Source organism: Acanthaster planci, linkage group LG06 (assembly GCF_054643075.1).
Source record: "Acanthaster planci isolate LZ-2023a linkage group LG06, COTS_SCS, whole genome shotgun sequence".
NCBI classification, from domain to species: domain Eukaryota; kingdom Metazoa; phylum Echinodermata; class Asteroidea; order Valvatida; family Acanthasteridae; genus Acanthaster; species Acanthaster planci.
This window is the reverse complement of record NC_141782.1, coordinates 10,376,597-10,404,227: the sequence shown is the minus strand read 5'-3', so window position 1 is coordinate 10,404,227 and position 27,631 is coordinate 10,376,597. Positions and strand designations below refer to the sequence as shown.

General features: G+C 41.2%; 1 protein-coding gene across 5 annotated transcripts; it reads left to right on the top strand.

Annotated features, from left to right (window-relative positions):
- Window positions 1-93: 93 nt before the first annotated feature.
- On the top strand, window positions 94-27,631 carry LOC110975634 (protein NDRG3-like). Of its 5 annotated transcripts, none has more exons than XM_022228259.2 (12): window positions 94-214; window positions 8,396-8,684; window positions 9,440-9,539; window positions 10,130-10,250; window positions 12,715-12,777; window positions 13,864-13,924; window positions 14,388-14,474; window positions 14,644-14,721; window positions 15,039-15,142; window positions 16,296-16,413; window positions 17,418-17,553; window positions 25,721-27,631. In XM_022228259.2, exons 1-12 carry the CDS (start codon window positions 168-170, stop codon window positions 25,747-25,749), a joined length of 1,233 nt encoding a protein of 410 aa, XP_022083951.2. In that variant the 5' UTR covers window positions 94-167; the 3' UTR covers window positions 25,750-27,631. The 5 variants fall into 5 exon arrangements, with proteins under 5 accessions (XP_022083951.2, XP_022083947.2, XP_086994341.1 ...); XM_022228255.2 differs by lacking the exon at window positions 25,721-27,631 and adding an exon at window positions 22,011-23,760 and having other exon boundaries at window positions 95-214; XM_087138215.1 differs by lacking the exons at window positions 94-214; window positions 25,721-27,631 and adding exons at window positions 221-417; window positions 22,011-23,760.

The following is a 27,631-nucleotide window of genomic DNA, read 5'->3' as shown; positions in this document are numbered from 1 at the left end:
TTTTGGACGATTGAGGGCGCAATCGAGTCTAAAATGTTTAAAAATAAGGCTACGACTTCTTTTCTCCGCATTGTTGCACTAGGGCGAAGAGCTGTAGCCGTATACAATAATGTTCGTTTGAGGCATGGCCTTAGTCAGGCTCTAGCATTTGATTGAGAATACAACGTATGCAAACGGGAGAGAAGCCGGGGATGCACTGCAGTACAATGACCAGGTATTCCAAATATTTCACTGGTCATACCATGGAGCTATGAGCAGGTGGTTATTGCGTCGTCGACTTTTCCTTAGCGTTGGCAGGACATATTAATTTCAACTAAAGGTGGCATCACTTCTCCTATAAAACTAAAGGCAGCACTATTTTTCAGTGTTATTATCATTTATATCTAGAATTTGAAAGCCAGAAGACTTGAAGAAAAAGTAAGTTACATGATCATCATTTATTTAGACTAGCCTACAGTACTACATGGCCTACAGTACATGTACTTGTACATCATGATGATATGGGCCTATTTCCGGTACCGGTCGTGCTGTTTTAGCGTCACGGTCAGCATGGTCAACAAGCGTCAACACGCACAAATACATGTACATGTTGCGTCAACAAAGCGTCAACAACTTCAAAATACCCTCTAACATGTCTAAAGATTTAAAAGTGAATTTTCATAATTTAGAGACTCCTGTGACTAAAGGTCAGGCATGCCAAGTGTAGTAAAAGAAACTGCAAATTTGTTTCCAGATACCGGAAATGACATTTTTTTTGCAATGTATGCACAAATGTACTTTCAGAATCATAACATTTATACAAACCTTACAGATAGTAACGTAAATAGTCATATCTGACATGGTGCTACTTTGGTTTTTATGAAATTTGAATGCTGTTAGTCACACTGATTTTTCCCCTACAATTTCATGAGGTCTCCTGGGATACAATTTTGTAATGGGATGGGGGTTCATTTACATGTACATGTACATCATACCATTTAAAATGGTGAAATTTATGAGAATTTTCCTTATCCACACCCGTGTCCATGACTGCCTGCATAGCTCACATGGTCATGTCAGTTGAAAGGTCATCATTGTCAGCAGTGTTGCAGCTTGACTAATTACAACGTGGCTCCCATCTCTTGCTATTGAGGGTCTTTTCACTCTCGAATGAAAGAAAAAACCCTAACGGTTGAATGGCGTGCTGATGATGTTCACCAACTACAGCTTGTCTCTTTTTTCATACATGTAGGTCACATGGACGGGACGTTTCATTGGACAACACATTATACATACTGAAAATAGTCCTCAGAGTAGTGGGAATGTGTTCTCTAGGAAAGGGTATGCAGTGGCCTCAAAATGACCAAAAATATGTTTGTCGGAAAAAACAACAGCATTTTACCGAGGGCAAAGATGGGACTTTAATCAGGGGTATGTTTTTTTGTGGGGGGAGGACTGAAATTTACCCCAAAATACATGTAGCTCTGGACAATCGAGGCCACACCCCTTGTGATTTATTTTTTTCTCATTAGCTGGCTACGGTGAACTACTGTACATGTAACTGTGCACTTACATGTTCGTGTACATGTACATGTACTGTTGCAAGTTTAGCAACAGTGTCTTATTCTTAAAAGTTTGAAGAATTCAAATTACACGCATGTATGTTCGTGTGACTTTATGGAACTCAGTGTGCCAGATTTTGTTTGTGATTTACAGTAACTCGTAAAAGGTTTATTATTATGCTATAGACAACAGAGGGCGCCTTGCTGCAGATAGTTGGTAACGGATGGTGCCCTCAGGATCATTGATCATAAATGTTTTTAACTTGTGTTGTTTCAATTTTATTTTAACCCACTGGTTTTATTGCAAGGTTTTACTTTCAGTAGACTTACATGCACATATAATGATCGCCCTCTGTTGGTTTATCACCCCTTTGTCTTTATGGTATTTTTCCCGCCACCACCCGGAAGCAGCATAACTGCTGATTTCAGAGCTTTTCTTAAAGGTGATTTTCATGAACTTACATGTATTTGGAAATTTTTAATCATCTAATCTTTTGTTATTTATAAAATGCAAGAATGTAATTTTGGTTCGAAACTGCTTTTGTTGAGAATTTATGTAAGTTGTTGACGGTGTGTTGGTGCATAGAGGAAGGACACAGGAGTTGCAACTCAGGCACTTCAAAGTGATCAACTGTTCATCACCTGATCACTGGGAGTACATGTACATGTATGTATGCAATTGTTAAACATCATAAAATTTGCTTTGTACAAATGCCATAATAAAAATGATTCGAGCAAAACACAAAATCTTGTAAACAACCGGGCTACATGTATTTATTCCCAAAATACATGTAACTCCAGGAGAAAGAGTTCATTGAGGGCAGTGACTGCCGTATATAGATTTAGGGCACACAGCATAATGCAGGCAACTGCACAAGCATTAAATTTGATGTTGTCATGAGATCATACCAAGTACCAACAAAGGCATGAATATTCAATTTCCTTTACCTCGGTGCACAAAGTTTTAAGGATGCAGATTACCATTGACAAATCGCAGCAGCGATCATAGGGTACAGAGGGGTTTCGTGGTTGTGAAACAGATGGTGCGTAGCAAGCATTCGCTGCACTCTGGCTATGGACATACATGTATCAGGTATGCCAGAAAGCAGTAATTGGCCAGATGTTACAGCCCGGGCAGTTCAAACTCCTTCTGTGTCCTTCCTTTATCGCCTTTATCCTTCCTTCATGGTGGCGCTGTTTGTGTGGATGATGTGTTGACGGTGATTAGTACGATCGTCATTTGGTACGGTATGCTGGCAAAATTGCATCCCTGTCAGCATCCCTGAACAGTATACCAGTTCACAAGTATCCACTGCCCCAACATGAACAACATTATGAGACGGGTACAATGTACTTCACTTATCATCATGGTCAGATTATGCATGTGATAGCACACCAGGGTTGGGCTTGATTGATGGAACCGTGAGATCAATCGTACGATACATGTACATGTACATACATGTAGGTTCAGCTGTTCTGGCACTTTCCCCTTTCAAAATAAACTTCCACCTACAGCACTCTGTGAGTACACTGTATGGTTTTGTCATGAACTACAGGTAGTCCCACATTTTGTTTTGACATATTTGTATGCTTGTTGGAAGGGCCATAAAAATGCATTGTACATGTACATGGAGACTGCTTATTTATTACTCCCTTCCCCCTCCCCTTTACGGTGTCATACCAATGTACATGTACATGTATGTACGCTGTACCGGTATGTGATCAAGTTAACACGTACATACATGTAGGTACCGGTACCAATCAGCAGTATACATTGATTGCGCATCCAGAAGTGATACTCCATGAAGCCATTTACATGTATACCTGCACACCTTATGGAAACATTCATCGATGATGAAACACAGCCAGATATGCACAGAATTAGTGTAATAAAATTATCCATCTTCTAGCCTTGGATCTCTGCCGGTTGCATTTCATCTGATTACTTGTGTACTTTAATGCACACAGGTTCATGTACATGTACTTCACATTCTGGTATAAATGCTTCAAATCACATTAGTCCTACATGTGGGTGAAGGTTCCTGGAAGCAATTGGATTGAAATTCTGAATGCATGGCTGCCAGACTGCCAAACAAGATTTTGTGAGAATGTACTCGATGTTGTTATTGTGAGATTTAGCCAAGATATCAAAATCTTTAAATTTCCATCTTATTTCTTCAAAACTTAATTAATGGTACCCGTATTTAAAATGTGCACAGCTACATTTGTACCTGTGTATTGTGAAAAAATGTGTCTTTTCTTGAGTTCAGGGAAACCGCTGTGCATGTAAATCAGTTGGAATTTTCACATTAAATGCTTCTGTTGAAGACACTTTACCGTAATTAACAATGAAGTACCCATTGTTTGATGAAGCAATCAAACAGACGTGCACAGTGTGCACACACACGGCGATCAAGTTAACTTCTGCATCTGGCATGCAGAAGTCTTCCATGGTACAGTTGTACATGTAGGCATGGCGGAAGGAACACATGTAGGTTATACATGACTACATGTATGTATATGTACATGTACCGGTCCCTGTCTCTGCTTCACTACATTTTCTCCATTTTGGCTATGTTTCTTATACCACTCCACCAATAGTCTTGCCATTCTTGGTAGTATTAACGTGTACATGTACAATTGCTTGATGTGCTACATGTAAGTTTCCTTCTTATAAAAATATTTGCAGTACTGTACATGTACCAGTACATGTATGTGTGGATGTGAATTGACTTGTTGCAAAGTTATCTTGGAACGAGAAGAGTAATTTAGTTGAGTACATTAAATTAAAAAATTTAAGAACTTCCTGACTTTTTACAATGTACGTTCACAAAGTTATGTGGTTTTGATATTTGGTATTTTGTTATACTGCTTGCCAAAAGAACCCTTCTTTTCATGTAGCGCCCTCCTGTGAAAGTAGTTGGTAAATGAGCATGTCCTCCCTTTTACATGTATTTACCGGTAACTTCCATAATTCCTCTGCACTGAGTGGACCCATGATCTCGTTTTCAGCTCCTGCTTGCTGAGGGATGCCGTGAACTAAAAGGCCAGCCCCATTGAAAACAGTGCAAAAACAAAGTTCAGGGCTTGATAAGGCCATGTCCAAATTAACTGGCTGTGGCTAGCAATTACAAACAAGCATGACAAGTCTGTGGTAGTGGCTGTGGCTGGTTCCCATTGAGTCATGTGCAATTTCAAGCTGCAGCCAAGTGATTCAGACACAGCTTCACTTGCAAGCTGACATTACTGAATTTTCTCAAACAAAACATAAATTATTGTCTTTACCCTAGTCTTTCCAGTGTTTGGTGGACTAGCCAATTACATTTTTAATTATATACGCCAAACAAACTGACCCCTTGTAAAGTGATAATTCCCAAGCCTACTCACAGCCATTTTTTGATTGGCATCGTTTTATCCCGGACACTGAGGATCGTTTTTCCATCCGTAATTTTATCAATTTGCCCTCAAATGGGAGCCCCAAAACCCAGGGAGTTGATCCTGGCCCATATTTACACAATCCCTAAGGTCTGAGGTCAATAAGCAATACCCTTGTTATTCCCCGGACGCGGCTGACCAGTTATGGAGATGGAGCTTTTTCCAGCATTGCACCTTGCTTGTAGAACTCGCTCCCTGATCGTTTGCGACAAGAACATGACATCAAACATTTTCAGCAGCATCTCAAAACATTTTTTTGACTCACTAGCTTTTTCATCATGAACACCAAATTGAGTTTTTGTTTTCCACCTTAGACCAACGCCTTTGAATATTTTACAGATTAAGAGTGCCTTACACCCGATAAGTGCTTTGCTATTATTATAATCATTATCCCTCCAGTTTTTGCAAGTTTGCATTGTTTACAATCTCCCATTTCAAAAGAAACCGTGGGGGCACTTTTTATGCTAATGAGCGCAGCAGAAATTTTCACTCAAATTAGTGCACTTCACCCTGAAACTGAGCACTGAGCACAGTGTCAATATTTGCTGACACCTGCTGGTGTTGTTCGGTGTTACAGTTAAGGACTTTCCGATCAAATTACAGGTATTAATGTTCAGTTTTGTAGCTCACATGTCTCAATCTGACCCTACTAATCCATCGACTCAACTCGAGTCACATCCTTAAAACGGCTTGATGGAGTCATTTGAGTGGCTAGTGATGGCTCTCTGTAACAGTTTGTTCATGATGGAACCTACCTTATACTGTGTGTATGTGATTGCTGTCTTAAAATAAAAGTAAAAAAGAAGCAAACAAAAAATCAGGCATCTTTTTTGCGCTTGTGACTGGCTGTAATTACAATGTACACTGAATTGTATGCAATTTGATATCACTGTTTTGCTCACGGCTTTGCAATTGTTCATTTGCATGATAATCTGGAAGGCTTTTAACTGCAACCCTCATTCCAATGGTAAAACAAGGACTTGGCAAATAATCAGGCAATTTGGATGGAGAAAGCACACTTTTCAGGGACGCTGTTGACTCTGTCTGGTAGTACCCTTCAAGATCCTTCAAAATCTACTTAGAGGAAGATTGGGCAATATTGAGAAAGCTTGAACCCAGCTATTTGCTGGACATGCTGGATGGGCAACATGTACATGTACATGTAAATGCCCAGTGGAAGCGAATAGTACAAGGAATGTGCCACTGGTGCACACACCTTGCATTATGGAAGGTTCCTAAATAAAAAATGTCAAGGGAGTTTAAGTTTGAACAAAAAAGTTGTGTCCCCCCTTTAATTTGACTGCACTGCAATAAACAACCTCTACTGTATGTACATGTACATTGTACATATATACGTTTCAACTGCCCTTCAGCTGAGTACATACATATACATTGTAAGTACTTTGTGCATCTATGTGGGCATGTATTTGTATTATGCAGGCAGGACATTTACATTGCTAGAAGCCTTGATTGCAGTGCTGGGTGCAGCTCTTCCTCCCCCGTTGTGCCGATTAAATTAACACGTCCGGGGTGCTCATTTCATCCGATTAGTATACGCCTTGCGGGGCAGCGTATCACACAAATTTGTGGCCTGAGTGCGGGACAGGAGAGTTGGGGAAGAGATCAAACGCTCTGTCTGTGTCTGTACAGAGCAAGGTGTGGGGCACACGCACAGTTTGTCAGTGGACTGCGGATGTCGTGTCGGCCCCCGTCTAGGGCTGTGTGCGTGCGGGGAATCTCTTCTGCAATCATCATGAGGAGGATTGTTTGGCATGGTCTGTGATTTCTGCAAGCGTGGCCGGTGACATGTACTTGTAGTTCTCTTCCCATTCTACAAACACATTGCGTGCAGGATGCAGTTGAGTACATTGATGGTTGCATGGATCAAGATGGTTGAATATTTATTGCGTGTTCTGTTTGCATGGATCAAGATGTTGAATAGTCACTTTGTTTTCCTGCAGCACAGTTTTTATAGGAGTTTCTATGATGTTGTACCAAATACCAATAGATTTTAATTTAGGGAGGATTTGAATGAAAAATTACAGAATGTCATGAACTTGTACTACAAATTGTGGGAAGAACATGTGCATACTAGTACATGTACAAATAAATACATGTAGGCTTACATTTAGAGATACATTTGCGAGTTTAATTTGAATAAAATCTGGTACACTGAGTTACGAGATTTCACATAAATGTAGCAATTTGAATTCCCCAGACTAAAGACACCGTTGCTGTACCTCGTGATTCAGGGCAAGCTTTTGCATAGCGACTACCGTCTCTGGAATGGACTGGCTCCTTTGTGCCTTTCTTATCCATTGAGAACAGTGTACTGTTGCAATCCGTCTCTTATGTAACTAAGCAAGAGCTTGCCCCGAATCACGAGGTATAGCAACAGTGTTTGTAGTATGGAGTATGGAGAAATTTTTATGTTCACGTGAATTTAAAGAACTCAGTGTACCAGCAGCTGATTTCACAAAACTTTACGCAATGGCGTAACTCCACTAACACCACATGTTATTGCGTAAATTGCGCAACAAATTAAGACCAATTTCATGAAACTTACACACTGCATAAGTCCTTGACTTACGCAACAAACTTTGGCGTAACTTACGCAGTCATTTTAGGTGACGTAAGTTGTGCCAAAATGAAGCAAAAACGAACGATTTGACTAGGTTGTCAGGTTCGGTTAAGCCTCATCATTGCTGAACTTAAAGGATTATACGAGAAACGGACAACTTTGTTCCAAAAGGTAATAATAAACTTGTTTGGCTGTGAGAAAACTTTTTGTCCGGTTCAGACGAAGAATAGAGGAAAACTATTCTGTTTGATGACTGCTGTTATATTGGAAAAGAAAGCCATCGTAAAAGCCGTTTTTGTCCCCATCTGCCCATCCGAGAACTTTAATATTATTAAAACGTGGTGCACGTACGCAACTTTTCATGAAAATGAATGTAAGCATATTGCACAGCTACATGTATGTTATAAATTTGTGGCAGAAGGTACATGTATGTTTCAGAGTTACACCACGTTTTGTGAAATCGGCTGCTGATTCTATTCAAATTTAATTCGCAAATATTTGGGTAGCTGTAGTGATTACTGCAAAAATTTGTCTACATGTATGTGAAGGAACCGAACAGCACATGCATTGGTATACATGTACACATGTACACTGTACATGTACATAGTACTGCCTTTACGTAATGCATACTAGCAGTTTTATGCTGTTGTGGTTGAACATGGGTTCATGTGTACATTTCTTGTGATGTTGTACCCTAAGATCTAAAAGATGGATGTTTTTATTATTTGTTAAGTTTACGGTTTTGGATTTTCTCATGTCCCTATGTTAACTCATTATGTACATGTACCTGTATGCAATCAGTCCAGTAACCGTCTTGTACTGGTCTTTTCCCTTTCAGTCCACGACACAAAGTAGGCGCCACGTCCTCCATCCAATACAAGATGTCCTACCACAAGCTGGCCGGCTCAGAGCCCGAGGAAGGGGAGGTCAACCTGACCCATGTCCAGGCCGAGGTCCCCCAGGACACCTACCAGAGGCTGGACTCTGACCAGCCAGCCGTGCCAGCTGCCATGGAGCTCTTTAAGGTAGAGGTGACCGACGCCAAAGCCAGGAACTTTGACGGCTTTGAGGACACCAACAAGAGTCCTCTGCTTAAAGAGGATGGGGAGAAGACAGTCCCATATGAGGTGGGCATCATGAGAACAGTACTTAACAACTCAAGCCATGCAGAGTTTACAGTTGTCCGTTGCCTCTGCTGCCATATTGTGTTTACAGTGGTCGCCGAATAAATTGCTCCAGTTCCGCATAAAAAGTGTTTTGTTAAAAAACATAGCTAAAACTTAAGCTACATGTATTCTGTGAGAACAGGAGAGGGCATTATTGGTCACGTTGCACCGTCGTACATGTATGAAATACATGTACATGTGTGCATACGTTACATATGTATGTGGAGTATCCTTTTGAAGTGAACCGTTGATTTTGTTCATTCTCGCAATGCTCTGTGAGACATATATGTATACAGATCATATTTCACGTGCAATAGGTAATGGATTCATTTTGTGATTGTGGCTTCAAACTTGGCTTGTGCTCTCAAAATATGACAGTGCGGTCACATGTACCTGTGCACATGTACGTACGCATGTGCTATGGAAGATGGATATTGTAGATGATAAAGGCAGGAAAAGGTTACTTAACGTGTACTCACACACTTTTACATGTACATGCCTTGCAAAATAATTAGTGGCTCAACACCTTCAAGTTCCATGTCTTGGACTTCAATTTTCCTGAAGTTGAAAATGTTAATTTCAATTAGCATTTTCAACTGCAAGAAAATTTGTGAATTATTCACTGTTACATAGTCAGGCATGTCAAGGTTGAGGATGCAGGGGTTGAGGACACTGCTGAAATGTTACATACTGGTATTTGTGTCTTCTATCAACAGCTTGTTTACGTTCCAGACGACAATGGTATCATGCTGGTTGCCGTACAGGGTGACAAGACCAAGCCAGCTATTATCACATACCACGACATTGGGCTTAATCGTGAGTAGAACAAAATACCTGTGTATACATGTACATGTACCTGTAGGTGTTTGTCTCATCGTGACTTTCTGAAAGTCGGCATTTTTGCCTGAAGTTAAAGCCCAAAGTCATTTGAAAGATACCTGTACAAGGGTACGTACATGTATGTCTAAATCAGATGGATATTTCATGTACATGTACTTTATACATGTATACAATATCGTATATCAATGTAATACTGTATATGCTGCAAAACAGCGGATTTGGGTGTTGGTTACATTTTTGCCAAATACATGTACATGTACATGTGCTGTAAGATCAAGATGTCCTAACTTCTAACAGGAGCTCTCACCCTGCTTTTAGCCCCAAATGGCTTCTGAAAAATACATGTAGGGCCCTGCTATACGGTGCCCTTGTCGGGGGGGCTGAGCTTTCCGAGGTTTAAATTTTAGTACATGTATGTACCTTCTGAAAGTGTCTCATGCAGAAGTCTATAAGACAAATGCATCCAGCACATTGAATGAACAAAAATCTATTCATTATTGGGAATGAACTTGGTAGATTTTTGCCCTGAAATCCGTTTTGTGAAGTTTTTGTGGGTTTGGTTTCAGACGTGACATGCTTTCAAGGATTCTTCAACTTCCCTGACATGACGCCCATCTTGAAGCAGTGCTGCGTCTATCACGTCAATGCGCCAGGCCAGGAACAAGGGGCGCATCAGCTGCCAGAGGGGTAGGTCCTGTTGTTTGGTCACTCTCTCTCATTGTCTTGCTCTGATCCTTTTAGTTTCTTACTTCATCTGCTTTTATTACCTTGAATTATAAACAGCGAGTGCATCATACAGTTGAATACCTCGTTAAGAAAAAAAAAGCCCAACTCCACAATTTTGCATGTTTTGGCCTATCCGAGTTAATTGATTTCCTCTGCAACTACCTCAAAAAATATTAGGTTTTTTTTGTGAACTCATTTGGTTGATTCTTATCGATCTCACTCACTGGATATCTCCTTTCTTTAAGGTGCTGTAGCCAACAGAGCTTGTCGTACATACGTGTATGTGTAGTTATCAGTGTCAACCGACATGGCAGAAATAGACCCTTTTGTGGATAAATCTTTGGGGGACGTGCACCCTATTGTGAAGTGCTCCTTTCGTCATGTTTGTGTTCTTGAATTATTGTAAATTACCCTCTGAGCTGAACACACATTATCCTGACTTCATGTTTTTATGAAGTATCCATACTTGTAATCCTCAGGTTGTAAATGTAAAGTGAGAATTCTAGAGAACAACAAGAAAGTGAAGAGCTAGGCACTACGTGCATGTACAATGTATGATGTACATAATTCGATAAGATGCGATTTGTGTCGCAGGCAAAATATCAAGAGCAACATTCAACATTATGAGTGCGGCACAAGTTTCCACTGTCAGGCTCACTTTACAAATTCACACAAATGTAAACAGTCTGAGTTCACGTATGTCTGAACCCCCCCCCGGCATTATTGAATCTGTCTTCGACGTATTATTTGGCCGTCAGCAGAAGGATTGAAAATTAAATCACTGAGAGAAGGCAGCATGACGTGCATGGATCTGCAAGCTAATGTGCTGAGCCATTTAGGGGGGCTATGTGCATTCTTGCCAATACTTCATTCATTGGACAGTACTCGTACATGTAAAAAACCCAACGGGATGTAATTTTTTTCATTTTTTATCAAATAGCGGTTTTTCAGTCTGTCTGGCTGTAAATATCCCTGGAGGTTACAAAATCTCATTTCCTTAAAAACAAGGACTGAAAGTGCTTTGTTTGATTTCTCTGGAACTGATTGTGCCGTGCTCGAGCAGTGGACTGCACTCGTGAGAATTGTCATAATGCCCCCTCAGGAATGACTAGGGGTAGCAAATATCCAGTTCCTGGATGCTGGCTTTTGTCCCGTTTTTGGTCGTGAATACTCAGACAAGGCCTTGGGTGACAGGCATCCCACGAATAGTGCACAATGGAAGCGGGGAAACGGGAGACGAGGGTATTCACAAGGAGCCATAAAGGTTGGCGAGCTCCGGGGGGTGGGGGGAAGATGTGCTCATCGACTTGGATCGGTTTCGTTTGAAATCGATACGAGAACAGACGATGTACATGTATGCCTCATTTATAATTCCATCCACTGTATACTGCCAATTGGCCAAGTTAGGGTGTTCAAGCTTGCATTACGTTACAATTATCCAAAGTCCCATGGGCTGTTGTGTGAGGAATATACATTTTGTCTGTCAATATCTAACACTGTACATGTGTGTTAGTCAGTGGATCGTGTTTTGTACATGTACATGTACTGGCGTTAAAATCAGCAAGTTAGAACATGAAATGCTCAAAATAATGATGGCAATGCTGTATTTAGAATATACATGAACATGTACATGTCATATTGTGCATGAGAATAGTTTGCAGAGATCTGGTTGGAATTTGAAGGGTTCAGGAAGATTGGAGTTAGAGACCCAATGAGACACTTGTGCACTCCTCTCTTGTGGAGGCATTTATACATGTATTACTAGCCATATCACTCTTAATGAAAGCTGAGTGATTATTTAGGATGTCTTCCTCATACAAAGTATTTCTGCAGGTTTAGAGGTAGGGTTACGGTACATTGATTTTATGTTGTAAAATTGTTTTGTCGGCCTTTTTGTGTGTGATAAATCTTCCTTGTTTGCTTTCCTTTCTATGCAAAAAGTAGCAACTGTACATGGATGAAATTGCATTCAATTTGTTCATGGGTAATTCCACAAATTAGGGGTCCAAAAGTGTGACATTTTTGTGTCCCTGTTACATCTGACCTTTGTTACTTGACATGGAAATATCACCAAAATTGATTTCAAGCTACATTTACATGTATTACTATTTATTTGGCAGGTAATTTTAATTCACCACTCATGAAATTAGAAAATGTGTTTCGAACTTACAAAAATCATATGTCAGATGTTACAAGGATGCACAAAAAATGGACCTCTAATTTCTGGAATTACCCACATGCATGTCAGGACATGTCCCCAAAACAAATTCCAAATTTCTCATGCATATCCCTGTACTACATTGGTACATCTGTGTAAGTCATGTAAGTGTATAACATTTCAAGCAGATGAAATACATGTACATGTAAGCATACTTCAATCATTATACAAGATTTACATGTATGAATCATCTGTGACATTTCACAGCAAACCGTATCCAGATATGGACACACTCGGCGAGATGCTGATGTCGGTGGTGAAGCACTTTGGGTGAGTTCAGGATACAGTTCTCCAACCTTGGGCGATTATTGAAAAGCTTAAGCCATGTATGAATCACTTGGCTGTGGCTTGAAATTAGGCACAGATCTAGGGGAAGTGCATGCAGCCACAACCATTAAATTGTACACAATTTCAAGTCACGACCAAGTGATTCTGACACGGCCTTGGATTACAAATTTGCTGAGCACAAATTATAGTATTTATTTAGCCAAAAAAGAGGTTACTTGCTAAAATGTTACTGGATTGATACTGGTTATGATGAATTTTCAGCCGCTTTTTGCTTAGAGTCACTAGTGTAAATCTACATGTAATTCTGCTTATAGTATCTCTTTGATGTCCACTGACAGAACAATTGACTATACTAAAGTTCTGCAAATACTTTGGGAGGCGCCTTGGGAATAGTTTTAAAAAAATGAAACTTTAGAAAAATCAAATAATTTAGAACGCACCTAAAACAACAAAAACAACAGAAGCATTAAATTTAAGGTGAACTGTGAACAATCTCCCCCAGAGGAAATCTTTTTTCCTGTGTAGTAGCCCATATGTATGTGTATTTGTAAAAAAATCATACCCTCTGAGAAAGGGCAGAAATGAATATCTCCTGTGACCCCATCTTGTCTGGACCAATCATTTGCTCTTAATGCAGAATCCATACCATGACCCACTCATGACTGAAACATAAAGTGAGCAGCATCCGTTGGATTGCAAAGTGTTGGTACCTCTGGACTTTTGGAACACAAATTACTTGAAGAAAAATGCAAAATGTTTATTTCAGAAATGTTTGACTTTGTACTTGAAGTTAAATTTTCTCTTGTAGATTCCAGTCGACTTATGGCCCTAATTCTCTTCAATTTTTTGAATAATTTTGTGAATGAATTACATTTTACTAGGTCATTTCTGGCTCATCCAGAATCTGACTCTGGTTTATTCTAGACCTCAGGTGTTTGGGTAAATGTCAACTTTTACTGGCAAAATGGATTCTTGACATGCTGGAGGTATTTACTTTTTTGGTAACAAGTTGTAAAGCCTAGATAATTGATAGATTCTCACCAATAACAATTTTCCATTTCAAAACAGGTTAAAAAAGTTCATTGGCTTCGGGGTTGGAGCAGGAGCGAACATTCTGGCGAGATTTGAGGTAAGAACTTGGGCAGAAGGCAGATTCATCCTTGGTTCTTATGAGCGTTTGTCAGAGAATAAAGATTTCAGATTAAATGATGAACCCTCCCCCCACTAAAAGTAAGAGAAGAAAGCTCAGAAGTACATCCAATTTGTGCGGCAAAACATCCACATGCTGTGTAATAATGAAGGCAGTGTCTCAGTTCTGGGCATTGATCTGTGTGATCAATATATTGATCAAGGACACATGCGCACACTGGCCAGGGCACTTGAAGAAATCAGTGGTCTGTTTTGCATCTGGGGCCTATTCGATCAAGCCCATATGGACTCGGAAAGCATAATTTATTCAGCCTTTATATTCTAAACTTCCTGTTCGTCTTGTTGGTTGCCAAAATGGTCTCAAATTTGTATTTTAGTGATTCACTTGATGTACTTGTATTCACAGTGCTGCATCATTGCGTTCTTTTTTGCTTTTATTTCAGTTGGCACATCCTCAGTTGGTTGAGGGACTGGTACTCGTCAACTGCACCTCCAAACCAGCCACATGGGGGGAATGGGGCCAACAAAAGGTAGAAGGATTTGAACTGACCAATGAGATTGCTGTGGCAGGGCTTTGTTTACTGGCTAGCCAATCGTAGGCAATTGTTACCAGCAGTTTCAGGAATACATCAGATCTACATTGGATTGTCAGTGTGGTTGATCATTTTTTTTTGGTCTTTTCTGTGCTTGCCTGGACAGCTTTCCTCATTTTATCTTCGCGGCAAGGGAATGACTTCCTACAGCCAAGAGTATCTTCTCTGGCACTACTTTGGAAAGGTAACTGAAGTGAATCTATGCATGGGCATGACCCAAAGCATCAATATTCTCAGTATTCAGTATTCTACCAATTTCTTTACAAATTCACTGATCGTAATCACTATATGCTCTACTTCTGATTGGCTTTGTTTTGACAGAGCAACTCATTTCACTTTTAGAGATGTATAGCCATGTCTAATTATTAATTAGTTTGACAAAAACTTTCTCAAAGTTTCCAAGCAAAAAGCATTGATTTCCACTCACTCAGTGCAAAGACAAACAAGATTTCCTGTGCAGTGTTTGTGTGACTACTGTTCACCTTGTTTTGTTCTCGGCAGAAAACAATGGAGAGTAATCATGACCTGGTGACAGTCTTCCGGGAAAACCTGGCAAAGAGTGTCAATCCTTACAATCTGTCTCTATTTATCGACTCGTACATCAGGTAACCCGATCCTGTGCATAATGTTATTCTTGAAATATTAACTGCCACCTACGTAATATGCAACCTGATCTGTGGAAATCAGTTGTGAGGCCATTTTTTTTCAGTACTTACATGTTGGTTTTATTAAAAAGAGTAAACTGAGTGTTTGTTATCCTGATGAAAATGGAAATTATTTAGGTGGAAGAGTTGACAGTTATGGAGAGTTACTAATGATCCACATAGTGCAAGATTCTTTAACCCTCGCGGTAGCCACGCCCCAAAACAAAGACCGTTTTCTCCACTTGGAGATTCTGATCACCGGGTCAGTTTCCCGTCATGCCTGAACCTGTATGACTGTTTTGTGGTAGCTAATGCATCCCTGAGGTCCCCTCTAACCAATTCTACTGTTCTGCTGCGGAAGTACAAGTAATACCAGGTCACAACCCAAACAGCCGCCAGTCAGCACATGTCTGTCTGATAGAGACCACATGGCCTCCTTGGGGTGACTGATCTTTCAAAAATTTTAACTTGGCAGTGATTGGGATCTAGCCAATCGGAGTTTACAGGCTTATGGTTTATGCCTGGGGTGAGGATTACAAAAAAATCTTTGCCAAGTTGGCCCATTGAGAAAAAAGTTGTGACCATATTTGGTGATATGTGTCGATCTCTATCACTGCATCGTTGACACTTAAAGGTCGCTTTTAACTCGGAAGTTTCTGGCTACTTCTGGCTCATTTCCACCGAGTGCATGTTCATTGAAGATTTCCCTTACAGGTTGTCAAATAGGTCCCGATTTTGGTAATGCCAACTCTTCTTGGTCTTTATGCAGGGCCATGGAATTGATCGAAGTTGAGTTTCTCTCGTGTTTTAGATGCGAAAAATATCTCAGATCACAAAGGAAGCTTCCCTGTTCGCTTGCTTGTGCTTGGCAGTGCAGTTTCTCTTGGGGTGGGTCCCCACTGGGGTCACAAGAGGGAAGAGATGGTACACTGAATTGTGGCCCAGATATTGCTCATTCTGCAACCCTGACCTGACCTCTCTTGGCCAATGAACCGGCTGTCCCAAGTCACCCCAGGGTCTTTCATGGCTGCTCCACTGCTCCTTGTAAACTTGAGTGCGTGTTTCTTTTTTTTCTCTTAACCAAAAACATTGCCAAATTCTTGTGGCATTTCAGACGGACAGATCTGAAGATCAAGAGGGAGTTGGATCCAGTGAAGAAGAAGGCCACGCGGACACTGAAGGGGGCTATCATGCTGATTGGTGGGAGCAACTCGCCTCACCTCAATGACACAGTAGGTGGTGCCCCTCGGTTGAAGGGCTTCTTGCATTGAAAGAGGAGAACAAAAAAAAAAACCCAGACGGCTGTGATGTTTGTTAGGGGGAACCATACCTTCAGCTTGTGGTGATTTTTAACCAGTCTTCATTTGGACCCTCTGCAGTCAGGTCAAAGTACATGTAAATTTTTTGCCCAAAGCAAGTGATGATGCATTAACCACTTCCTGCCAAGTGGAATTTGCGTGTGCGGGATGAGTTCCCAGGGGATTTTCAAGATTTTCCTCTCTCAAAATTGTTCACAGATTCATAACTTCTTTCACTAGACGTTTACCCCCTTACCAATGACTGTCTGGTGGCTGGTGGCTGCTCTAATCTGACAGGCAACCTCCATTGACGCCTGAGTATTTCAGCCAGGCCTGTCACCTAGTGAAGAGAGCCCAGATTGTGCGGTGTTGCGTAATTTGCTTTGTTCCCAAAATTGGCCCAGTGCATTGCTGAATGCCAGTGGCGTCTTTTAAAATGCAGCTGGATTAGCGTGCAGCGGTACTTTATCACTCATCACTGGAGCGCTTTTGTCCCCACTGATAATCCGCTGGCACTGAATACCACAAGCAGTGGTACACCATTTCAAAGCAACGACGGATTACCTCTACTACTGCCTACTGAAAAATTATGGCAAATCCCAGCAGGTTCGCCTTTGTTCCAAGTTGTTACAAGGCCCAGCCCTTTGTCCAATTTTGGTTCCCCTGGCTATGCGTACAAACCCAAGGTGCCCAGTTCCGGAAACCCGGAGGCAAGTGGTTAATATTCAACCTACCAGATCCTTCAAAATCTATTAGAAGGCATTGTGTGGGATTTGGCAAGGCACAGTCCAGCTCTTCCAGTACTTTATGCAGGGATTGGTTCCCCCTAAAAGCGTAAGCATAAAGAATGTGCCATTGGTTTATCGACTGTGGAAGGTTTCGGAGGGTCCAGGTAAGTTCCCTTTCCTCTTAATCCATACCCTCCCTCCTTTGTTTAGGTTGAGATGAATGCCAGACTGGACCCTGAGAACTCCACATGGATCAAAATGTCAGACTGCGGGGGCATGATCCTTGAGGAGCAGCCGGCCAAATTGTGCGAATCCTTCCGCCTCTTCTTGCAAGGCCTCGGATATGGTAAGAAGACCAACAGAGACAGTTTTGTTGAATGTGTTTGTGTGCTTGATGCCAATAGAGGGTGCACTTTTTATGGTTGCTGTCGTCCTAGAACAGGGCAACGTTATTCACAAACTGTGCCATAGTTCAGTAGGGCTCGTGGAATGATGACATTAAGCTTTGCCTTCCTGGATTCTCTCCCATGGTGCGCCCCCATCTGGCTCCCATAATAAAGCACTCATGGGCGCAGAGTATGAGGTCATCAGTACATTGGCCTATTAACTCAAATGCAAGCTAGTCAACAGTTGCTTGACTTGTCCACCAGAGATAGTTACATTGCTGGTTACCAATAGTCCCACATATCAAAACGTAAGAAGGGAGCCAGGAGTTCAAGTTGCAGTGATGATGACCACTGACCGTAGTGTGAGATGTTAGAAGTTTGATATTACCATATCTCTTACATATTCATGACCAAGAGCCAAACTCTCATTGGTCCGTTCACTATCACGTGCAAGTCACTATTTTTACTGTTTACCAAGCACACCTTCAAGAATCTTCGCGCAAGTCAAATATGTGCCAGAACCAAACTATCAACCGTTACATGGGTTAAGTGTACATGTACGTGCACGAGCGTAGCCCTTGCAACGCTATATGCATACCGCACATGAACAAACGAAGCCCAACTTTCCCTTTCCACTGAAATTTTAATGGCAACTGAATATTCCTGAGGTATGGTAAAACGAATATAAGACGGTTTATTTGCTGTGGATTCTTGCTATATGATTTGCTAGCTCGCCTAGATACATGTACATTTATTGGACTTGGAAAACCTCATTCCTTCGGCTCTGCCTCAGGAGCAAGTTCATCAACTTCCAGTCCCTTGGGGAGCAAAATGTCAAATGTCAACCCTCAGACTATGTTCTAGTTGTATACTAGAGCACAGATGTAAGGTTCGTCAGAAAAGTATCCACCTGCAGGCTAGGCCCAATGTTGGTCAGTGCCCATTTTTTCAGTCTCTGGACATTTGTGCTTGGTGACCTGTGCATAGATTATATGCTGGGTACCAGGAAAAATCAACCAGTGGTTTTACTAATCGAAGCTGATCGAAGATGGCCCATTGTTCCTTAATGGAACCTGCTCACAATTGATTCAACTCACTTTTTATGCTCTTAGCTTTCACTTTTAAGCGTCGCTTTGTTGGTATTCTGCCATCCCAGCGCCCTGCTCAAAAATTGGAAATTTACTCGCAGTGTTCTGATGCCGCTGCAGTCTGAGTGGATTGTTCTCAGTGGCGCCCTCTATGGAGTGTCTGGCACACAAGTGTCCAGTCTGGCATGCATGGATGTTATTTGCTTTGTGTTAGTCTGCATGTGAGTGTGGTTGGAGTGCATGTGAATTAAAAACGTGACTGGTTGTGTTTGACAAAACATAGCGACAAAATTTTTTTTGTTTCTCTGTTTGGGAGAGAAGAAAGTGACTAATTAATTGCTGACTTTGATGTTTGCACAAATATTTTAAAATTCTTTTTGTTTTCATAATTTCTTTTTATTATTTCTTGACTAATGAAAATTTTTTTATGGATTTTGATTGCTGGCTGTTTTAGGAAAATCAGATAACAAAGTATCAAAGCTGTGCTGTAGGGAAATTAGTTCAAGCTTGTTCCTCTATAGATGTATTGAACTGACAAAACAAAACGGCCACTCTGCTTACCTCCAAATATGGCAAGTGGCTTTGTATTTTCTGTCGGTGTTTCAGCCATCATCTTCTTCCTTAAGTACATGTACATGTCAATGCGAGAGGCCAGTGGAAATGCCACCCCTAGCCGAGAGGTTGTCAGAATCAGGTTTTTTAAAGAGTGAAAGAAACCCACTTCATATGCCGGTAGTTCCCATGTTTACTCATATCCTACACTTTTAATGTCAAACACATGTATGAGTCGGACCTCTCTGGCGACTTTGAAGCATCATTTGTAGGTCAAGATGCACAAACCTCCGGGGGTGTGTTAAGAAAGAAGCTGCCTGTGAATATAAAATGGATCTGAACTGTGATATATTCCTTCCAGAGGACAGTTGAGTGCCATTACCGTAGCCCGCCCATGTTTAGTTCAGTTCCGCTGTCCCAAAAACATCCGTTTATTTTACAGGCCGAAGGGGACATGGCACATGGACTTTTCTACATGTACGTGGTGGGAAAAAGTCTGACGAAATACATCATTCACTCTTTACAAATCACTCATGTAGCATTAAAAAAAGTAATGTCATTTTTTTCAAGCAGTTTTCATAGATGTTGATTTTTCACCCCTCTCTATGCTCTTTCCATCATTCTCCTTAATGTCGGATAGCTGATGGTGAGTTTCTTATACATGTACTAGTTTGATCCACAGAGAGCAAAATAGTGTGGCATGATTCAATCGGAGTGCCCCCCCCAAACAATTTGCACAGTTACAACCTACAAGTTTAGAAATTTATATTAAAAAAAAAATTTTCTTTGCTATTGTGCCTTGAAAACTAGTACCCTCCGTGGCAGTGCCTTCTCAACCTGTTTTAATTTGTTCGTCTCCCGCTGTTCTTTTTAAGCTTTGTACGCCGCAGTTATTTTCTGTTTTTAGTTCATCCCACTTTGGCATAACCAATTTAAGTTTTTCTCTTTTTGAATTGTTTGTGAAATTGTTTGGTTCCCAGCTATTCTTTCAACCAGGGGAAACAGAGGTTACATGTAACGGTTATTCATTTGATATGTAGTGGACTTCAATGTATGTACTCTTTATCATTAGGTTGAAAGGTAAAGCAGAGTTTCAGGTGTATTTAATTCTTAACTACATGCACATGTGTAAAATATTCCAGTTTCTTTTCTCACTTTTTTAAGTGTGTGCATGTAAGGCATGATTGGTCAATCTGCACAATCAACCCGATCACTCTGCCTGATTGGTTGATTCTCCTTGAAATCTCCAAGCTTAATTCCTTTTTTGGAAACAATCTGCCACAATTGTGAATGAGAAGGAAATGGCAATTGGCTGATGGTGGAACTAGCAACAAACCGTGCCATAAGATCCACCGATTGATGCAAAAATCAAGCGATTGCACACATATGGAAAGATCATACCCAGGTACAGGTTCACATACTTGCTGTGGTTTGGATGCTTGAGAAAGAGAGATATTTAAAATACTGAATTAGACTATTAGCTTCGAACAAATCGCTAAACTGTGGACATGAAGGTGTCCTTTTCACAGGCTTAAGAGCAGTTATGCTAAGCTGCTTATCATTTTCTACATGTTCTGCGTAGGAATCATCCATTTTTTCCAGTCATTTTCACAGGTGTACAAAATGTTCACTGTCGGAAGAGGTTGACTACCTGTGCACGCTGCGTCACCTGTGAAAAATGATGTCTGGCCAATCATTTCTTTGGCTCTCTTTTTTTTGGGGGGGGGGAGGACAGAGATAAGAGTTTGGTTTTCGGGTTCCTATGGCAACGGATGGAGATTGCCAGCCAAAACGCTACATGTACATGTATGTAAATTATTTCGCTTGCAACTTCAGCTTGCCTGATTTTGGATCAGCACGTTCATTTCTTTCTGCCAGGCAGTCTCCCCGGCCATGCAGTTTCTTGGAACTACATGTAGGTACATGTTTTTGAAGAGGGCACAAGTGTTTGTGAGATTATTCCATGAAGTGACGTGGATTATGGTCTGATGACAATACTGCGTGTTGAAAAGTGTGTTGACAAGTTGGAAAGTGTGTTGCCGTGTGTGTTGAAGCATTGCATAATTAAGGCATGCAGTCACGCTTACGAACAATAGACCCATTGCGCCCTCTAAATCACGCGACCTGTAGTGGATATCAACCCCATCGCAACGTGTGTTTTGAGTGTTGTTACAACTAATACAGCCAAGTGAAGGTAGAGTACCCAGCACATCAGTAGTCTGAGTACGGTACCTACCATCGGCTTCATATTTGTTGAATGATACTTATGAAACACTTTGCATGTTTGGTGATATTGAATACCCACTCTGCAATACAAGTCACGTGACTTAACAGGTGCAATTGTTCTATTCAGTTGCAGCCATGCAGGATCATATTGCAAAGGCTGTACCACAGGAAACTATTTATGGGTCACGTTGTGATGCTGGGTCAAATGTCAAAGTTGTGATTGCACCATAGAGTACGGAAGTGAATACGTCACACGCACAATTAGTGTGTAAAAGGCATTAGCACGAGAACCAGCGCGTGAACCAACATGCGCGCGTACTCCATTCGTTTGCACTGCACTTTCTTGTTCACAGTGACGTCACTCTTCGGTACTCTATTCCTGAATATGAAGACAATTTGAATCCCGTTAGTAATAAATTCTGTTATGATTGTCAGTGATACTACTGCCAGGAACTGGCTCCTCGCGCGCTCTTGTGTGAGCTATCCACCTGTCAAGTTTCCTTGAAACGGATGTTGTCACTCTGTGTACTAATACCTTGCTTGGTTTGCAGTCTTGAAGATTCGTGCCACCAGGCCAGCTCAAAGCGCCGAGAGCTCTGACCTCCATGTCACTAGCAAGTCCAAGGGGGCACCCTCTCCCGTCTTTGTGTAGGACCCCGTGGATTTGGTCTCGTTTTGGAGATGCTGGATGACAGCAGATACGCACAACGGAGGCATTTTCTTTTTGACTGTCTTGTCATTTGCAAGATTCAGAACCGAAATACTCATGATTTTAAACCCCCTGATGTTCCAGAGATTTTTGTATTGCCACCAGTATAACAGTGGTCCCTTTTGCGAGTCTTTAAGCTGTTTACAGGTTGGTTTTCTGATTGAAGACTCATTTTTTTTCCATTTATCAAAATTCGCCACTTTTCTGAGTTCTTAATATTTGAACTTTTCAAGCCTCAGATGCTACTGGAATTCATCGTTATTGTCTACCAGGAGATCTGTTACTGTTCCTCTCCTAGGGAATGGTGCACTTTTAAAAAACACCTGACGATCCTGTACATATCAACTGTATATTTCAAGATTAGCCAACTTGCCAGACAGAGACAGTCGATTTTCGTTCACTCAAAGCATACTGGATAATGTGTACACAAATTTTAATTCTATTTGTTATACAGAATTGTGTGCAACAAATCGTGTGCTGCTGTCTGTTATACACTTACCATTAGATACAAAATATTTTATGATGCGCTAATCAAGTTAAAGAATTAGATTTTATATATTAATTTAATGAAATGTCAGTTTTTGAAGCTTTGTGTTTGCTGAAACGTCTTCCTTTCAAATTAATTGTTATCGCATCTTGAGTTTCGTCATTTCATCTATAATTGAGTGGAATCAGAATTTATGGTTATGTAAATCAAATAAATCAGTTACAAAAAAATATAATTTTGTATTCAATGATAAAAAATAACTTGTATGCCAAATTGAGTTAGGTGGAGTTTTTAATGACATTTATGTAGGCACATTATTCTAAATAAAGGATGTTAGGAATTTCAGGTTAGTAATGAAGACATTTAAACAGTAAGCAGTGTGTACACAACTGTTAAACGATACTTTGTAATCTTTATTCATTTCTTCGACATTAATCACTTCTGATTACAAAGTTGTCAAAAGTTGAAATAGGAGGTAGTGGCTCTGTTCAATAGCGCCACCACTTATTAGGTTGTAAAGTTTGGCAACGCCACCACTCGTTAGACTTAAGCTTTATTCACCTCAGACTGCAGGTAGTTGTATCAAATCGACAATCTAATCATTTAGATTCTTCCATTTTAAGCTGGCGTGACTACCTTTGAAAGTGCTGCTCTGCAGCATTTTTTGTAAATATGAAGTGATGCGTAAGATAGTATTCCAGCCGTTGGCCGATGTAATGAATATGCATTCTTCATTTGTGATAAATGGATATGATTTGTTTATTTTGATATTTTGTTTGCCCGCTTCATGGAGTTCAGTTGCTTTAATCATTGCATGCATGGTGCTGTGTTTTCAAGCAATAAGTTTTTGCATGCGCATGCCTTTTCCCCACTTGAATGTGTCTTTGTGCAAGTGTTGCTACGACGTGTGACTTGTGTATGTTGCCTTAAATTTCTATGTTTGATGAATCCACTGTGTAAGTACGTGTACATGTAACTTCAACTTATTTGTGTGTACGTATTTGTCTATCAGAATCTCGTGTATGGGAAGCAGTTCAACTAACTCAACAAACCGTGGTTTTCGATTTTCTGTAGATTAAACAAAAGATTAGGTGAAGTATCGGAAGGACGGATTGAGAAATTCATTTTGAGCTCTTTCCTGGAGTTCTTTTACATTGAGTATGTTGCTACAAGTCTTTCCAACGGGCAGATCACTGTTTCACTTCAGCACACAAGTTTAAAATATTATTTGTGGTTTCATAGACCTGTGCATCTCACTGTTCTAAGAGCTTGAATGTCGGCCGAGATCTTTCTATGCCCACAAAGGGGCCGTCTGTGAAGTACGTCACTCAGAATGTCGACGTTTTACGCACCTGTTCTCCGTATGCGCGGCACAAGCTGTGGTTCCGAACCCCCCCCCCTTACATGCGCATTTGGGGGTGGCCATTGTAGGGATGAGACCTAACTGGGGATTGACAGCGTTGTTTTTGGACCTGCTACGGATGGATATGCAAAATGTGACGACGCACGCCCCTACACGAACGCACTTTTTTCTTTTTACAACTGTCTGGGGAAATACAATGTACTTTCCTGTAAAATACGGTTTTATTGCCAGTCTCGAGAGAGAGAGGAACCCAGAAGCTTCCCCTGTTAAAACGTCGAACTTCGCTTCCCTATATAGCCCTTTGATAAATATCGTCCTGAGCAACGATTATAGCCTTTCGTCAAGTTTTGCGCCCCCCCCCCATGCGCAAGCAAGGTGCACATGGTGTACAAAACCCAATTGTACTCATTTTATGGACGGCCCCAAATTTAAAGAGGTCTGGCTTCCATAACATCCTGACGACCTGGCGTTTTGGTTATCTATACATACGCGACTGGTGTCTGAGTAAAGACTGTTAATTACAGATTTGTGCTTTGTCTTGAGCCACCAAGTGAAGCTTGAGCAATTTGCCAGGAAATACACATCCTTGTGTTCCCACCACTGTTGCATTGTGAGCCATTCTTTGTACAAAAGTTTGGGTGTGACTGTAAGCCGTCGGAGCTCTGAGTGTTGCGTCCAAATTACTTGGCTTCGGCTTGAATATAACGTGTGAGTATATGAGAAATGAAGGAAGACACGAGCAAGCGGCTTCCGTATATTCATTTGTCATCTCCAATCGTAGCCAAGTAATTCACGGACACGGGCTATGGCTCATGTCTGGACTGTGTGTGTGGCGCCCCCTTGTTTGCCTTAATCATTGGGGTAGGTAATGCTCAGGGGGACGCATAGGTCGAGTTCGGGCGGCCTGTTTTTGACACGGGTTTCTTGTTCTCGCGCTCGAACGGTGGGAACACGACTCAAGAACACTGTTCTGGGAACAGGATCACACACCACCTCCTCGTCAGGGTTTTACAGGAACACACGGAAAAACTCGTGAGGTTTGATTTTTGAACAGCTGCAAAAAGTAGAGAGATGGCTTCCAAAGCCATAGACCATGTAGACAATGGGAAGTTTTGCAAAATTAATATTAATTATTTTCCGAAGCACAGAAATGAATATTCCTGTTTATATAGAAAAGAATTCAGCCCATCCAAACCTTAACTCTCGTATAACGTACATGGACGCCTCCATGTTGCATGTTGCTTGTAATAACCGGTTGTTCGTTCTCGGCGTTCGAGCCGCCGACCCACGAACAACAAATCGAGCTGTTCGTGAACATACGGGAACAAGCCGCCCGAACTCAGCCACAATGTTCAATGACGGCTTCTTAATTGAAGTAGAAATGAATCTGGATATTAAGAAAGAGGGGCGGGGCTCCAGTGTTGTTTGTAGCATGTCTTGGATTGCTCCCCAAAAAGACAACCCCAGAGCTGGATATTAAAACGAAAATGCATGCGAATGCCAATATACAAACCAAATAAGAAAGAGGTCAAATCTGACGATGACAGCGACCCCTTTCTCCCAGTTCCCTCTCCCTTTACTGCCCGTCGGCCACGCCCCCTTCCCGTCATGCATCATCATGAACAGCAGTGATTGGATTGTTTCCGCGCCGATTTAATTTTCCTCTTTGTTTTCCCTCCCCCTTGTCTCCTCCCTTCTACAGTTCTCAAGCTCGGAATTTTTAAGCAATAATCTGGCTACCGGCCACGCCCTCCCCCCGCTTGCTGTGCCGCTGGTATGTAAGTTTGTGTGGGCCGAAGTATTCGTGCACATGTACACCAAGCATGAAGAATACAAAATAACTGTGTCCTTCCTCTATGGTAAGATTTGAGTGCTCGATTATTCCGGGCTGTTCACGTCAGTCGAGCAGTAACGTCTTTCGCTTCCAAAGAGTGGAACTAGGGGGCCCGACGATTTAGAACGAAAATCACCACAGATTCAAATTGAATTGGGTTGAAAAGGAATCACCCCAATCCATGTTAGAGCGAACCCTTATTAATTGGAAAATAAGTTTCACTTCCCATCGTCTTGTCCCCAGTTTCAGTCAGAGGGAGTGGCGTCCACTCGAATAGAGTGTCGGGGGAATTCACTCTTTGGAGCTAAGAGAACACAAAGCTACTTAGGATCTCCCTTTTCAACACTCGGCTTTAAACCGGCTTGAGTTTCCATACAGATCTTCTCTTGTCCCAGAGACAGTTTGACAGCTGAAGAGAAGGGGCCCAGGGCTATCAAATTCGATGTATACTGTCGTATAAAACGAGCACATTTACCGAACAGAAATCAATAAACCCGAGGTCCACAAAGAGCTATGGCTGGAAGCCGAGGTTGAAAAGGGATGTACGCCCACTTTATGCTAGTCCGTTGACCAAGCCTTGAACCTGTTGTTGATGTGTTGTCAAATCATTTCGTACTTGATATGGTGTGTGGACACCACTTAAAGTGACGATCGCTTATTTGTCGTCGGTCTAGCGGATTATATCGATCCTGTATCCTGTGATTCGCCCTTCGCTAGGTCTTGACCAATCTGAGGGAAGCAAATTTTAAAGAATAGTCTGTGGTATTGCCAAATGAACTAGACATAACAGGCATAGGCCTACACGCTTGTTCATAACTTGTATCATAATTTTGCCGGAGAACATGTTAAAATAATATATTTTCCCCAACTCTCGGTGAGAACTGTATATGCACAATGGTACCGGCCAGTCAACGTTGCACCGGGTTTAAGAAAACAAATGCAAACAAGTATGTTATTTTTTGCATTTTAAACTTATAGTGTATTTTTGTGGAGTGTATTTTTGTGGAGAATTGTCCGGTCAGGTCATTGACTCGAGCGAAATAGATATATGGATATCCTTTAAAAATGTGCAAATAATGTTAATATCTTAATTGAACTTGTCATAACAAGTCTTGTACTGATTTCTTTTTTTTAGTCACTTTTCTCTGAAAACCGTGTTTATTTAGCACAAACACTCAATGAGAGGAGATTGCGTTGGGGCTTAACACAGGGGACTGACCTCGTAAAACAACCCCCCCCCAAAAAAAAATTGCCGATTTCTTGAGTTAATCAGTGTTTCGTAACTGGATGCGTGTAATTTCGAAAAACGCTAACAGAATGCGCCGACCTTGGCAAGAAATATATATCGTTGAAACCCCATTTAGTTTCCTGCCCGTGATGTTACTCCCTTGCATGGCAGACTCGATGTAAAGTTGGGCTTATTTCTGAAGTTATGGTCACGATGTTATCTGTGAGGAAGTATACGAGTTTCCAGATTTGCAAGATGTGGACAACCAGTGTTATTTGACATTTGGTTTGCGCGTAACCTGGTCTGTTTTTCCTATTTGAACTCCCAATTTGCGTGTCCCTGCTCATAACTCTGTGCATGCGCTTAGTCATGCGCAGTACAACAGATGAGTCCGTTTTCCGTGAGTCCAAGTTTTATACTGTATCTTTCCAACCAGTTTTCGTCGCAGAGAAACCTTAATATAGTGTCGTGCTCCCACGTATAGATGTATGATGACATCACAGATGGTTGTATATTAATGTTAAATAAATATACATGAGACGTGGAGATAA